At 37.0% G+C, this 15,216-nt stretch overlaps 1 protein-coding gene across 21 annotated transcripts in view; it reads left to right on the top strand.

Annotated features, from left to right (window-relative positions):
* Positions 1–15,216, top strand: part of LOC124306149 (serine/threonine-protein kinase MARK2-like) — a 65,820-nt gene that overhangs the window by 24,608 nt on the left and 25,996 nt on the right. For 18 of the 21 annotated variants that reach the window (XM_046766388.1, XM_046766407.1, XM_046766394.1 and 15 more), the window contains 5 exons: positions 3,284–3,433; positions 4,099–5,319; positions 7,638–7,968; positions 14,058–14,282; positions 14,612–14,990. In XM_046766388.1, the coding sequence (XP_046622344.1) occupies positions 4,406–5,319; positions 7,638–7,968; positions 14,058–14,282; positions 14,612–14,990 (1,849 nt within the window). In that variant the 5' untranslated portion in view covers positions 3,284–3,433; positions 4,099–4,405. Of the gene's footprint in view, positions 1–3,172; positions 3,434–4,098; positions 5,320–7,637; positions 7,969–14,057; positions 14,283–14,611; positions 14,991–15,216 lie in introns of those variants that run through there. The other 3 variants (XM_046766405.1, XM_046766404.1, XM_046766387.1) reach the window with 2 other exon arrangements.

The following is a 15,216-nucleotide window of genomic DNA, read 5'->3' as shown; positions in this document are numbered from 1 at the left end:
AAGACGTGGCGACAAATAGGCGGAGAATATATACAATCATTACTGTTATTATTATTGTTGTTGTTGTTGTTATTATTATTGTCATTTGGAAATGGTCTGTAACCATCAGCTAGCAAAAACGTTCAAACTCTTTAATGTGTTTTTTTGCATTCCGGTTCCAATTCAAATATTATAATCCGCACGGTTTACCTTTTCAACGGCACAATCTTCGTCGGTGGAGATTAGTAATTGTAAAGTTGAAGGAAATTGAAAGAAAAGAAGAAAAAAAAAAAAAGAAAAGACAATGAAAATTTACCTAATTAAATTTTGATAAACCCCGATAAATTTTAATATTCGCGGCTATTGCAGCAGGTATAATAACAACAGGCTGGCTTGCAAAGAGTCCGCATGCACGCGGCATTAAGTACCAATTTATATTAGATATACACATGCGTCAGACGAGAGATAGCTGTTGCCGTATGAGATAAGAGCGCGGTGCTAAGCTTATGCAGAGCTCCGATTTGTTTTCTTTGTTGGTGTGTTTTTTGTTTCATTTCTTCCTTCTTTTCTCTTCGATTATTCATTCCATGCTTTATTACTCTTCGTCGTTCTTTGCTTTCAATACATACAGACTGTAACGTACCGTTCACGGTGCTTCGGGTCGCTGCTGAAAATTGAACAGCGAAAAAATGAACGACCATTCGTTAAATCACACCACTGGTAAATTCGGATAAACTTCCGTTTAGAACATACCTCCGATCGATCTGAAATTTGGTATACTTATGTATTTTGATGCGCTGATCAAGAATATCATACTCAAAACACCCGCAAATTCGATTTTCAAGGTCAAATCAATTTTTTTTTTTTTTTGTATGTGTGTGTGTGTGTGTGTGTATTTGGTATACTTATGTATTTTGATGCGCTGATCAAGAATATCATACTCAAAATACCCGCAAATTCGATTTTCAAGGTCAAATCAATTTTTTTTTTGTTTTGTGTGTGTGTGTGTGTGTGTGTTTGGTATACTTATGTATTTTGATGCGCTGATCAAGAATATCAAACTCAAAATACCCGCAAATTCGATTTTCAAGGTCAAATCAATTTTTTTTTTTTTTTTTGTATGTGTGTGTGTGTGTGTGTGTGTATGTATGTGTGGGTTTGTTTAGATTTGGGTTTGGGTTTTTCCTTATATTTGTTGCAATAAATGTGAAAAACATTTAAAAAATCGATTTTTTATCGATTTGACCTTGAAAATCGAATTTGCGGGTGTTTTGAGTATGATATTCTTGATCAGCGCATCAAAATACATAAGTATACCAAATTTCAGATCGATCGGAGGTATGTTCTAAACGGAAGTACACCCGTAAATTCAATCGCTATTTCGTTACCGAGATTTTTCGTCTTCTTGTCAGCGAACCGACCGACTCAGTTTCCGATCCAACGAGTTCGTAGCTATCGACATTTCTCAAGGCATTTCGAGGTTACAATATTGCGTTAACTGCCGTTACGAGTCTGCATTCGGGCCAACGTAACACAACCTCGAAACGCTTGAGCGGCGAATTTTGACAGTTTCCAATCAAAGTCGGATAGAGTTGGCCAGCCTGTTGAACAAACGAAAAACTTGGCGCATGCGCACTTTGTTATTCGGTTGTCCGAGACCGTTGATCAAACTCTACAAAACTTCGCGATGCGAATATAATCAGCGTTCGCAACATGTCTTCGATAAATATCTCGCGGGAATAAAAATCTAGATTTGAAATTCATTCCTTCGTTTCTTTTAATTTATCTCGCATCTTTTTTTTTTCTTTTTTCTTCCATCCTATCGTCCTGTCTTGCGGCGTGCACATTATATCGGACACTGGATAGTCTCGCAGACACGCGCAAGGTGCAAAACTCCTAGTTACTTGAATTTGTGAACGCAATTCAACTCGACTCGACTAAACGCGCGACCGACCGAAACGGTCCCTCGTGCTGACGCTGCTACGCTTTTTAGCTCCCCTCCGGTACCTGAAACGCACTCATACAAATACCCAGTGAACTATTAGCCTCCCTGCCTACCTGCTGCACCGTTTGTATAGTATAATGTACATCCCACTTTGCAGGTATGGACTTACTTGCGGAGGCTTTACTGACACACCGAGCGCACCTCTCTCCGCTCCTCACCTCCCTTTGCTTCTCTTCTCCTCTCCTGAATCCCACCATAGCCGCGGGCCCACGGTTGACAGGTTTGCTACTTGTCGTACAAACGCTCTCGCAACTAGGCAGCAGCCTCTCTCTCCGTTTGACTCTCTTGTGTGTCTCGTTTAATTTTTAACCACGCGTTAGTTCGTCAATGTAGTGTTCGCCCGATGCAGTGTTTGTGAGTCTGTATTTATTTTCGTGTGTGTATCTTTCCCTCTCTCTCTCTCTCTCTCTCTCTCTCTCTCTGGATATCGTGCATTTTAATATCGAATTATATCCATTTAACTATGCGCGACAATGGACACATTGAAAAAGGAGACGCGATGTAGGTATATTTGCGTCTACGCGGAGTTATGTAAAAATCGTCTGCTTCTCTATTGTATCATTTTGTTTCATTATTTTTCTTCTTTCTTTTTTCTCTCTCTTTCGCTCTTTCTGTCGGTCTCCTTTCAATTCAGTTTTCGTCGTCTACACGCAGTGCAGTGCAGCTTCAATCACGTATCGTTATAAAATATAACATTGTTGAGGCGAGACACGTTTGTATTATACACAATATGTATAACGCGTATGATTGTATATTATATCTATGGGACTGCAGAAAATAATCGTTCGTTTGTTTGCTAATTTGTTTATCTGCATCATTGGTATCGTTGTTGTTATTATTATTGATATTACTATTTTCGTCGTCGTCGTCGTCGTCGTCGTCGTCGTCGTGATCCTTCAGACGCGTCTACAGAAAATATAATCGAAATAATATGCGAACGATAAATGAGGCGTTTATCATGTTGAACATGTGTGTATATACGTGCAGGCCTGTAACTTCGAAATTATTATACACGAAATGTTCTGTGTCCTATATACATATAATATATGTATATCGTTAATGTCGCAGTAATTTTAGTAAATTAATGAACCAGCAAAAGCAGCACGGTATTAAAAAAAAAAAAAAAAAAAAAAATATGGGTGGGGAAAAAACGCTCGCGCGCGAACACATGGACACACACAAAAAATTCATATATACATATACGTATAATAATGCTAATTGTGTGCTGTATACTTATCACATTATCGTCAATTATTATATATGTCGTTGATGCTTTATTATTATTGTTATTGTTAATAGATGATAAGCTTACCGGAGATGGGATATAAATCGTTGTGCATTATGGTGAAACAGTGAAGTTTTCTACGTATATATGTGTGTACATATATGTATAATGTATATATACTCACCTCCTACCTAAATAAATGCGACGCGCTTGCGGAAATATTGGTGATTATCATATATTTATCGGCCATGTGTTGTTAATAATTATCCAGAACTCGACCCATCGGAGGTGATATGGTTGTATGAAAGATTTCTAACTTCAATTTTCCAGTACAGTTTTCTTGTCGAGGAATGAAAAAAAAAAATTACATAGAAAATATATTCACGATTTCAACTCATTCCAAAAACAATTTTGCTTCTTCATCTATTATATCAAAAGTTGTCTTGCTAAAAAAACAGTCTGGTTTTTTTTTTTACTTTTTGTTTTTCTTCTTCCTTTATAGTATTATAAACATCCTTTCACCGGAAATCAGTTACATTGTTCGTCGCGTTGGAAGAGTTCTGAATTAAACGGTTCTTTTCTTAGGAATAGTCCTAGTCGACTGTCAAATTTTCTTCACATTTAATTCTTTTATTTATACATTTTTTACAGCTCGACCAAGAAGTTGATTTCTTATTTTCGGATAAATAAAATATATTTCTAAAGCTTTCTCCATTGTATACGATTTTTTCATTGCACGGTGCAGTAGCTCTGGGTAATTATTAACAATTACACCGATCGCTAATCGTGTTCTGCAACGTGATGTGATAAATACGACTTGGAAAAAAAAAAAAACAAATTCAACAATAATAAATCTTAACAAATCCATGTGAATGTATTTTCTAAACAGAGACGCGTACCGAGCAAGATCGTTAATCTGTACTAACCGTCCGGAATTTGGAAACAACGAAGTGTAAAGCTGTGCAGAGGAGAGTGGCTGCCGATTTATAAATACTATATACACCCCGGATCGATGATCACGATATAACATCTAATAGTAAGAGATAAGAAAGTTGGATTAACGAAATATGAAAAAATCTAAATCCTGAAACTTCCACCACGTTTTGATTTCAAAGCTAACGAGAAAGAAAAAGAAAATAAAAGAGAACGAGTCAAACGAAAGTAACTCGCCGATCGCGATAGTTTATAAAATCAACATGGCGGATCAGGAGGAGCGGGAAACTATCCTGGCGCGAAATCAGCCGGGAAGGAAGTCGATAAGACCGTCGAGTTTCCGGAAGACGTTGAACCCGGATGGAACAGTAATCCAGCAGCGACGCAGTCCGATGATCGGTACTGATTCGAGGACCAGCAGTCCCAGTCCGAGGGGAAGTCCCTCGACGCCGGAAGGACTTAAACAGTGGGAACTCGTCGAGGGCGACGCGGGTCTCAGGGTGGTGGAAAAACGAAGCACCGGCGGTGGCGGGAATTCGAACGTCAATTCGAATTCTAATTCGGCGAGTGGGTCGCCGGTCATGACCGGTAGCAGAGGCTCGTCGTTTAGATCGCGAGGAAGCGCCGGAGGTGTTCCGATATTCGTTAACGAACGGACGCAGAACTCAATAGTAAGTCAGAATATTCAGGACTTCGAGAATGTTCTGGCTAAGAAGTTCGGTCGGTCATTTGAACGGTCGGTAATCGGCAAGGGTAATGCCATTTCTTCGACCGGTGGTGAGTTTCAAACATCTAACGGACGACGATCTTTACGGGAAAATCAGAGCGGAAAAACTGGCGTGAAACTAGATCTCATACTCAACGATCAGGATCATCGATCTCTCGATACAGTGGGTGGTGATGGAAGCGTTTTGCCGGATTCCAAGAGCAGTATTGACATGCTTGATCAACTCGAGAGGCAAGTCAAAGCCATAGAACAAGGAACCATTGCCGCTGCTGCTAGGTTTAAACAGGACGCAGGCACTGACGTCACGTCCGATGATATTTCTTCTCAATTGCAACACGATCGTTCCTCCGTCGGCAATACTGGTAGCGATAAAATTGTTCCTGAAATCGAATTGCGGTATAGGGAACACGAGGATTTACTCCGCAATAACACCGACGACGAAGCTGAGGGGTAATTAATCAATCAATATTGTTTTAAGCTTATTTTATTCGTATCTTTTTACTTGAGAGGGGTTTTTATCGTGATAAAATGGACTGGGAATTTCTTTTCATAATCGTTGTCGTTTTTCAATTAACGTATACAATCGTTGTTACCATTTTTTGTTCAATTGCGTTCGATTATCGTTGGTAATGATTGTGTTATTCAAGTTCTCGTATGGGGAGGAAATGAAGAGCTATAGATTTTGAGACACTACGCGAAACGATGTTATATACAAATATGTTGTAGTAAATTTCAGAAAACTCTGTTATACAAGAATCGCGATTGAAATGTCAAATGATACAAATAATATTCGACAGTGAGGAATTATCGCAGAAAAATTAATTTTCGATCATTTTTCTTGAATTGTTCAAACGCGTAATCAGTCAGAGAAGAAAGGAGAGATTGAGAGAAATTGTACACATTATACGTATGTGCGTATACACACAATTATTTCACCGACACTGATGCATGTAAAATTTTTCCATTACATATACGCATTTGCAAGATTTTCAAAGTTTACGTCAATGCGGATTATCGTAATTAGCGAATCGGTAGATTGTTATATGTCTATATGTACATCGTATAACGGCCGAAAGTAACGATCAATTGTCACGCAATTTTTTATTACCCGCGGAAAGTACACAATACCAGCTATTACACTCGCCATTTAATTGTATAAGTGTACGCGTTTAGAACACGGTTGAATTCTCACTTTGCATTGCACATATACCGCAAACATTAACGGTCATTCACCACAGGGAAATTTACCTTATACATAACTGATTATTGTACAGAGTGAGTAGCTAACAGTAGAATGATCTAACGCGCATGCGCTAAAATTCTAGAACAAACGCAGTTGTTTTATCAGGTTGACCAACCGTCATAAGCTCAGATGACAGCTCGCCGCGATGTATGTAACCTCAAAAATTGTGACAGCATCTGTAATAGATAAAACATTTTGGCTGTTGGAACTGTTTCTGAAGTTCCAATGAGCAGATTACGAATCTTTTTATTCGTAAAAATTATTATTGGGAGAATGAACGAAGTTGAGCACACCTGCCACCGATAGCTGACAAAATTTTTGAGGTTACATACCTTGCGGCAATCTGTCATCTGAACTTATTACGGTTGGTCAGCCTGACAAAACAACTGCTTTATTACTCTAAAATTTCAGCGCATGCGCGTGAGATCGTTCCCATAATCTTTGATTCGACCGTTAGCTACTCACTCCGTATATACCTGAACTCGTAATTGATTTATTTAATTCAATTGGTTACAATTTTTTCTCCTTTTTCTTTTTCTTTTCTTGCTGCGAAAAAAGAAAAATTCGTTGTACCGCGCGTGAGAAATTTGACTCGTTACACCGGTAATAATAATAAAATATTTATGCAATTATTATATCAACGAGTATAACATCAAGGCGCGTCACACTTTCCATTATTGTTGTTGACGGTATTGTTATTATTATCATCATTATTGTTGTTGCTGTCGTTGTTGTTACTTACGTAACGCGATCGCGTACCAGGTATAAAAAAAAAAAATAAAAGAAAAAATGAGGTGAGAATTACGCAGTACAATAGGCTTGATACATCCTCGTGTAGAATGTATAATGCATACAATTTTCACCGTATAACAGGTGTACATGAACATGAAGGATTTCCCGTATTTCGTAACTCACTAGCTCTCTTTTTATATCTGTCCCTCTCTCTCTTTCTCTCTTTCGATCTCGGCACCTGCAACGCTAAATAGCGAACAATAGGCATGCATCGTTAAACTTCTCGCACGCGAATTCTCTCGCTCAATATTTTGCTTGGCTCTTCGAAGATTCTTTTTTTTTGTCGTTGGTTTTTCCGCCACTTTTCAACTGTCGAAACTTATTCATAACTCGTTTTGAATTTTATTGCGACGGCCACATTACCGTTTACAGGTGTATCTTTTATGTGTATTTCTTTTTTTTTTCAATTAAATTTTACTACTTTATCTGCGCTCTCTGGCTTTATTTATTGCATATTCGCGTTATTACACCACGTTCTCGCAAATGCTCGTTTATTCTGTAATTTACACACAAACTGGGAAAAAAACTCGGATGAATATTGTCACAAAAGATGAAAATGAAACTGAAAATGGATTAGAAGAGTTTTCTATATACTTCTATAATGCAATGAGTACGAAACAAACGGGGAATGAAAAAAAAGGGGAAAAATATGCATTTTTAAACACGTTATAATAATTAATACATGTATAATAAATATAAATAACTGAACATGTGAATGAAATGATAAACGAAGGTCGACACCGCTGCAACGTGGCGAAGCGACGAGAAATTCTACCGGAAATGCTGGTATAACGACAAAGAAGAGGGCTGGTGTTAAATTGAATCGTACAGCCTCGGACACGCGTCGAGGTAACGGGGACACATCGGATATGCCGTTGAAAATTCAATCGCGCGCTCAACAAGCAAGGAATATCGTCAGACCAGTTATGACCAAAAGGCAGCTCCAGCAGGAGGCTGCTGCCGGAATTGGTACAAATTCAACAACTTCTTCTACGGCTACTTCCACACCGAAACCGCTGACCAGCGTTATTCAAAAGGCGATACAAAACATTGGAATAAAAGAGGTATATTACAGATAGTAGATAAATAAACAAACGAAAAAAGCAATTTTTGATATTTAATTGCAGAGAACGCGATGATAGCTGAGTGAGCATTTGTTAAACATTTTTATTATTATTATTATTATTTTTTTTTTCAATCTATTTAAACATGCTTTTGAAACATGATCATATATATTTTGAAAATTGGAGCGTGTACATATACGCTCTAATTCTATAAATATAAGTACAGCATGTACATATACGTATAGGTGTAATATATTATTATATAACTTTCGTAGCAGCGATCGATTAATTTGCTGATTAATTGGTTGATCAATTATGTGTATGATTACATGCGATTATTTTATAAATCTGATTGAAATACAATCGTACGGTAAAATTTATCGAGGAATCTACTCGAAAACGTTTCTCAAGCTCGTTATCTTGGAAAGTGTGATTTTTCAATTATTGTATGACTGCTTTTCAAGTTTATTGAAAATGTTGAAGCGAATACGACGAGAAAACGACTCGGTTGGAGTCGTTCGCTCGCATTGAGTAAACTTGTATTACGCTGTATTTATCTTATCGCAGATTTGTTATCCTTGCTTCGAGAGAGTCTCGATGCTATTTATAAACAGCTTGTATGTTATATTATAAAGAAAGAAGCTGGAAATATCGAAGAATTTAAAAGGAAAGTTAGACTAGGTTTTGCGTCTTGTTCCATCACGTTGTGCGATACATTTTTTTTTTTTTTTTTGAGATTCCTTGTACCCCGAAAAGACAAAAAAAATCGCTTGTCTCTGTTTAAAAATTTTTAACTCGTATATAAATATATCTACCCGGAGAAAAGAACTCGTTCACCCAAAGGTAAATTAGAAACTGAATATTTAAGTCTGTAGGTAAAGTCTGCGAAATTCTCAGGTAACTAAAATAAATAATTTCACCTGATCATGCGCACCGTGAACGCGTTGTTATAAAACACCACCGTCGGTGATCAGCTGACGTCCAAAGGGACGTAGCAGCAGCTGAATCAGCGTCAGATTTCCGACTTTTCTCATAGCTATAACTTGGGATGAAGGTATATAACGACGAACCAATTTTACGAACTTCACAATCTGAAACTTAGAACAGTGCTTTATTTCAACATAATTTGTGCGAAAAATAAATTATATTTCTTAGGGTTAAAAAAATTTCTGCTCGTTACGATAAAAAGAAAGTTTTGAAATGACGACAAAGTAAGAATGTAAAATTAGTTTGTTAGTTTATCTGAAAATTCATAGATTTGATCGACTGATCGTGAACCAAATAAATGGCGAAAGGATTGGAGTTTTATTCAGTCGAAGAAATTTAGCTTGAATTGCCAGCGAACAGTAAACGATTGATAAAGTCAAGGTTTGGTTGGTCGAGTTGAAATTAAGGGGTTAGGTGGGTTTCAAAAGCTCAAAATAGGTACATTTTTATGAATTTTTTTTTACTTAATCAACAGAATATTTCATTCCATCAATTTAACACATAAAAGATACATATTTTATAAGTAGTTTGTGAAATTTTCATTGAAAAATATTGAAAATTAAGGCGTGGACACGTCGTCTGCTGTGACCCCTCAAAAAAAAGTTCTCTCGGCGTAGTCAGGATAACTCATGACAGATTCATCTGAAATGCAAAAACCAAAAATTTTCTGTTAGTAGATGTTTAAAACTCGTACTTGGACGAAGGAAAAAAAAAAAAAACAAAAATTACATTTTTGGCGGCGTTGAAAACAAAAAACCCTTATTTTGAGTAAAATTTGCACCCTTCATGGCCTTGAAAAATTACTTGGAATAGAGAAAAAAAAAATTCCTTCGTTCAAGTACGAGATAATGTTATTTTGAAGAAGTGTGCAAAATTTGAAAGAGATCGGTTCATAAGTTTTCGAGAAATCGTGACTACCGATTTCAAAAATGTAGTTTCGAGAAAAACGCGATTGAAGATTTACATTCAAAAAACATGTAAATAATCGTACTTACACCGTATAATGATGCAAACCCATGTTTTTTCCACGTGCCATCACCTGACACGGTAACATCTGTCGTATCTTCAACATTATTTTCATCACACGTTAATTTTTTTTCTTGATTTGCAGCAGACAACAAAATTGATTCGGCAACAGTTATGACGCACTCATGTATTTTATCAACATAAAAATTGTACGTTGATGCATTCAAGAATGAGGAACTTATATCCATCAAACCACAGAATTTTTTACATCCGGCAAGTCCTAAGCCTAGTATTCGCATCACAAAAATAAATGAACAATAGCTAAGCAGCTGCCTCGATATATCTGCCTCCATATACCTGCGTCACGCTCGGTTATAGCCTGATGGGCGAAACATCCAAAGGCTATATCTTTTAGAATATGACTCGGATCGTTTTAAAATTTTAAAGGAATATTTTCAACATATTCAATTATAAGATAAGCAAAAAAAAAAAAAATTCGATTTTTTGAAATTTTGAAACCCACCTAACCCCTTAATAACGATAATATTTCGTCGACATGAAATAACGTCTGGAACCCGCAAACTTGAATTGATAATCATGATTGTGAAATGAGAAATTGATATTACAACAAAAATGTGTCGCGTGACGGATTTAAGAGTCATTACGAAAACCCATCTCATTCTCTCCTAAAACATCGATTCGTTTCGACATTGTTTGTGTCGTGATCGTTTCGATACTGGGAATTGCTTTCGGGTCAACCAGGAGTTAAATTGTCACATGAATTCACGCACGAATAATTCGTAAAATATAATCTCAAAGTGTCGTGTCTTGCGGCGAAATAAACATATGAAAAATCTTTACGATATTTATTCAACCGTAACTGACCAGTTACCGACCTTTCCGACGAATAGCACGAACACTTTACGATAAATTCTAAATTGATTGAAAGTATAACAAAAGAATGAGATGGATTCTCGTGAAAACTGTTACATGGTTTTCAATTGGCTGCACTGAGTCTTCACCGAGTGCATTTTCCCTAGGATTTCGCCTTTGCTATTGGTTGAAAACTGGGGAAATCAGTGCAGCCAGTTGAAAACCCTATTAAATCGGTCACGTGACACACCACGCTCGAAACATCTCGATTTGTATTTCGACTCGAAAGTGAACGTCGACTATTCGATTTTTCTTCAAACTGGGTATCATTCGGCCATCGCAGGGTGAAGTTGGTGACCGGCTTTGCGTCGCCGCGGGTTTTGGTGGCTTCCACGATTCGTCGTCGCCATTGCGCGGGCGCGAAGATATTTAGCCCAGCGAAAATACGGCCGGTGTTGTATCCTAGCCGGCGGTGGCTCTAGTATTGATTCCTCCACCGTCGCCCCTTGTCTTCAGGGTCTTTAGTCGCGAGACGGTAACCAGCCTCTCAGGAGGATCAAATCAGAGACGATCGGAGGAAGGAGACACCTTCATTCGCTGTCAATATAAACTCGCTCTTCCCTCGTAGATATCGTTAAGGTTTCGGCCTATGACGTTTTCCGAGGGGAAAAAATCGCGATAATTGAGGCGTCTCTCGTCAAACTTTTTTCGGTTTGTCTCCTCTCTATGCTTGTGCGTCAGTGTGATGTGAGAAACACAGGATTGTGATGATATCGGTGATCCGTGCAGCGAATTTTAACACTCTTATTTCTCGTTCGTCATATTTCAATTTTAATTATTTTACTTCGGGAGCGACTAACTAATCACTATTTATCACATTGCAGACCGTGCTAATAAGTCGAAAGAAATTTTTTTAAAGACTTTTTACTGCCGTTCCTTACGGCTATTCATTTTTTTCTCCATATTCTTTGATTCAATTTATTTATTTTTTCTTACCTACTTTGGTTTATACAATTCCAGTTTTACAATTAAAAATCTCTGATGAACGTATGATCTAAAATGAACCGAGTGGGACAGATAATAATAATAATAATACCATCAAACGTGATAAACGAGAGGAATGAAATTCGCGAGTAAGCATTATGTCGCGGTTTGTTTTGATATATATTAAAAGCAATTTACTGAGAGAACCGAGGGTGTTTCTCCAGGGGTTCGTACCGAACGAATCGATCAATCAATGCCTGCCCTCCTGATCGATCGTCGTTGTTCATTTACTGCAGAAGTTGGGAAGGATGTGTTTTCGATATTTACAATCTCGGACGTCAGAGATCACATAGTTATTGTCGTGGAGGTAATTCTCGACGTTGACGTCGGGGAAGAGGAGGAAAAAAAGGAGAAGCAGGAGAAATACAGCTGCCGGAGGTGGTTTCAATGTCATCGACAAACTTCTCGTCCTTTTATTCTGTTGACTGTTCATCCTCACCGTCGTCGCCTGTAGTAACAAACTTAGCGACAAAAAGATTATTAAATAACTTTTGAGGATTCCCCGTCGTTACTTATATTCGACAAATCGCCAAGTGGTTCCCCCCTCCCCCCTCCCCCCGCCCCTTATTATGCTTGTTATTCGTACTCTCGACAACCACGAGCCTCAGTCAAGACAATTATGATCATTTTGCTCGTAGTTATCGATCGATTGGGATGACGCGGTTTCATCTGTGTAAAAGAAGTTTAAGTTTTCAGTGAAAGTTAACAAACCTAATAAATTAACTTGTCCGAGTGATCAACGCGATGATTGAACACACTCGTCTCGTCTAATGTTATGAAAAAGTTAATGAATATTTTCCGCGGTACGAGAATGAAAAAACAGTTATAAACCACACATCTCCATTTGAGAAGGACAAATGAACCGAATAATAAATATTACTTGGATTCAAATCGAGTGACCGGAAATTGTGATTATTGCAGCGTTATTTGTATTTTCTATTTATTTATTTATTTTTTTTTTTTGTTTTCATTTCTTTTGTTTGTAAGTGTTGCAAAAATCTACGCGAACAGGATGAGTTAGAAAAATATATATCTAACAAGCACAGATCCTCTGCGAAAGAGTATTTAATCGAATTTCGTTTTCACTTTATTTCATCTACTTTTTGTTATATTTACAAACTGATTACGTAACTCATTATCTCCTTGCCCTTGTTCTTTGACAAAATCATCGTCAAGCTGGCTGCCTCTAAAGTCGCCACCACCTGCAAGATGGTCACCCGCGGCCTTTTGCGGGTAATGTAACGATATTGTAATTTTTGTCATTGTTGCTGTTGTACTACCCAATATAACGACAATTATTCACTCTATACAATTAGCTAATCACTTTGGATGATATCCTGCATTTTCTCACGTATTTATACACCTTCAATAACTGCATGAAACTTTGCTTATTTATACTCTACAGTGACCGTTATTACGGAGAATAAAAGAAATCGATAAAAGTTCAATTATTGTAAATACGAACGTGAATTTAAGCGTAAAGTGTAATTGTAAGAGTAATTTAAGTATAATTATAAGAATTTAAATTGTCACTGAATTATCTCGAGGTGACCATTGTGGTAATTTATCAATGAAGAAAAAAGTAATGATAATAACGTACAGGGGCGCACATTCAATTTTCTTTTTTATGGGTTGAAATGAAGAGGAAAAAAAGAAATGAACTTTTAAAAAGTCAAAAACTTGAAATAAGGAACCAGCTGCTCACAGAAATCTGCAGATTTTCTAATCTCATATGAGTCGTGTAATGTTTGTAATATGATAAGTTGAACTATTTAGAAGTTTCTTTGAGAGAAGTCTGACACTTGAATGTCGTTCCGTATATCCATCAATGACATAAATGTAAAAAATTCGTTCTCATATAATGCCAAGTTCCCAAATTCTCAATTGTCGACTGTTTAAATTGATTGAATATAATATGTCATTTCGTTTCTTAAATCTAACAAATTCATGTCATATTCTAGTTTAATGTTATGAATAATCTGCATGAATGTTGTTGAAAAAGTAATTTTATATCAAGATCACCAGGTTCAAAATTTTACCATTCATTGTAAACCTTGTCAATGTTTGATAATATCAAGTATACGTAAAGTTTGTCCACGAAAGGACCAGAAAATTTATAATTTTGATTTCGTGATTTATAAAAAAACCCAAGAAATGTGAAGAAGCTAATGATAAATAAATGGATACAGTCATAATAATGATTGTTATTGCTATTGCAGACAGGGGATGGCGTGGGGGTGTCGAGCAGTGTTCCGCATCACACAAGATTGTCGTCAAGAAGCCGAGCACCGGAGGAACCTCACATTGGTAAATACAGGCTATTGAAAACAATCGGTAAAGGTAACTTCGCCAAGGTGAAACTCGCCAAACATGTTCCAACCGGAAAGGAAGTTGCCATCAAAATCATCGACAAAACACAGCTCAACCCTGGCAGCCTTCAAAAGGTGAGAAAACTGGTATAAAAATGTTCATTGTAAAGAATTGGATTTTTTTTAACTTTTAAATTCAGTATTTAATTCTTGTAAACCTTAAGTTATTAAGAGATTTAGTCTCAATTCAGCTATTGATTAAGTACATTCAGAGGCTATTTTTCATTCTTTGGAAGAGAAAATTTTATCACACGCAAATCGATAGCTTTTTGAAAACTAAAAATTAGCGAAAGAATTGCGAAACGAAATCTTTTGCACTTCCATTTCTTTCACATTGTTTTCTTCTTTCTATTTCCACAGCCTTTTAATTACGTTCTTGTCTTTGTTTTTCTTATACGCTGCAGTTATTCCGCGAAGTAAGGATAATGAAAATGCTGGACCATCCAAACATCGTCAAACTGTTCCAAGTGATTGAGACTGAGAAAACGTTGTACCTAGTAATGGAGTATGCGAGCGGAGGGGAAGTGTTTGATTACCTAGTATTGCATGGTAGGATGAAGGAGAAGGAAGCCCGGGCTAAATTCCGTCAGATAGTTTCGGCGGTACAGTATTGTCATCAGAAAAAGATCATCCATAGAGATTTAAAAGCTGAGAACTTGCTACTCGACAGCGAGATGAACATCAAGATTGCTGATTTTGGATTCAGCAACGAATTCACACCCGGTAATAAACTTGACACTTTTTGTGGCTCTCCGCCATACGCCGCACCAGAACTTTTTCAAGGTAAGTGACATAGTAAATATAGTAACCTAGTTGAAATATTAATATGACGAAACAGAGGAAAAAGTGAATTCTGTGAATTAAAAAGTTTGGAAGGTGCCACTGAAGTAGATCGAGTTGAGTTTATTTGAATGTCACATTCTTATAATGTAGGAGAAAATTTAGATATAAATATCTGCTGTAGAAGCCTAACCTAACATAACGATATTTATTTTTCTAATTTTATATC

Source organism: Neodiprion virginianus, chromosome 5 (assembly GCF_021901495.1).
Source record: "Neodiprion virginianus isolate iyNeoVirg1 chromosome 5, iyNeoVirg1.1, whole genome shotgun sequence".
Taxonomy (NCBI): Eukaryota; Metazoa; Arthropoda; class Insecta; order Hymenoptera; family Diprionidae; genus Neodiprion; species Neodiprion virginianus.
Note: the sequence above shows the minus strand (reverse complement) of the source record. Positions and strands in the feature narration are given on the sequence as shown.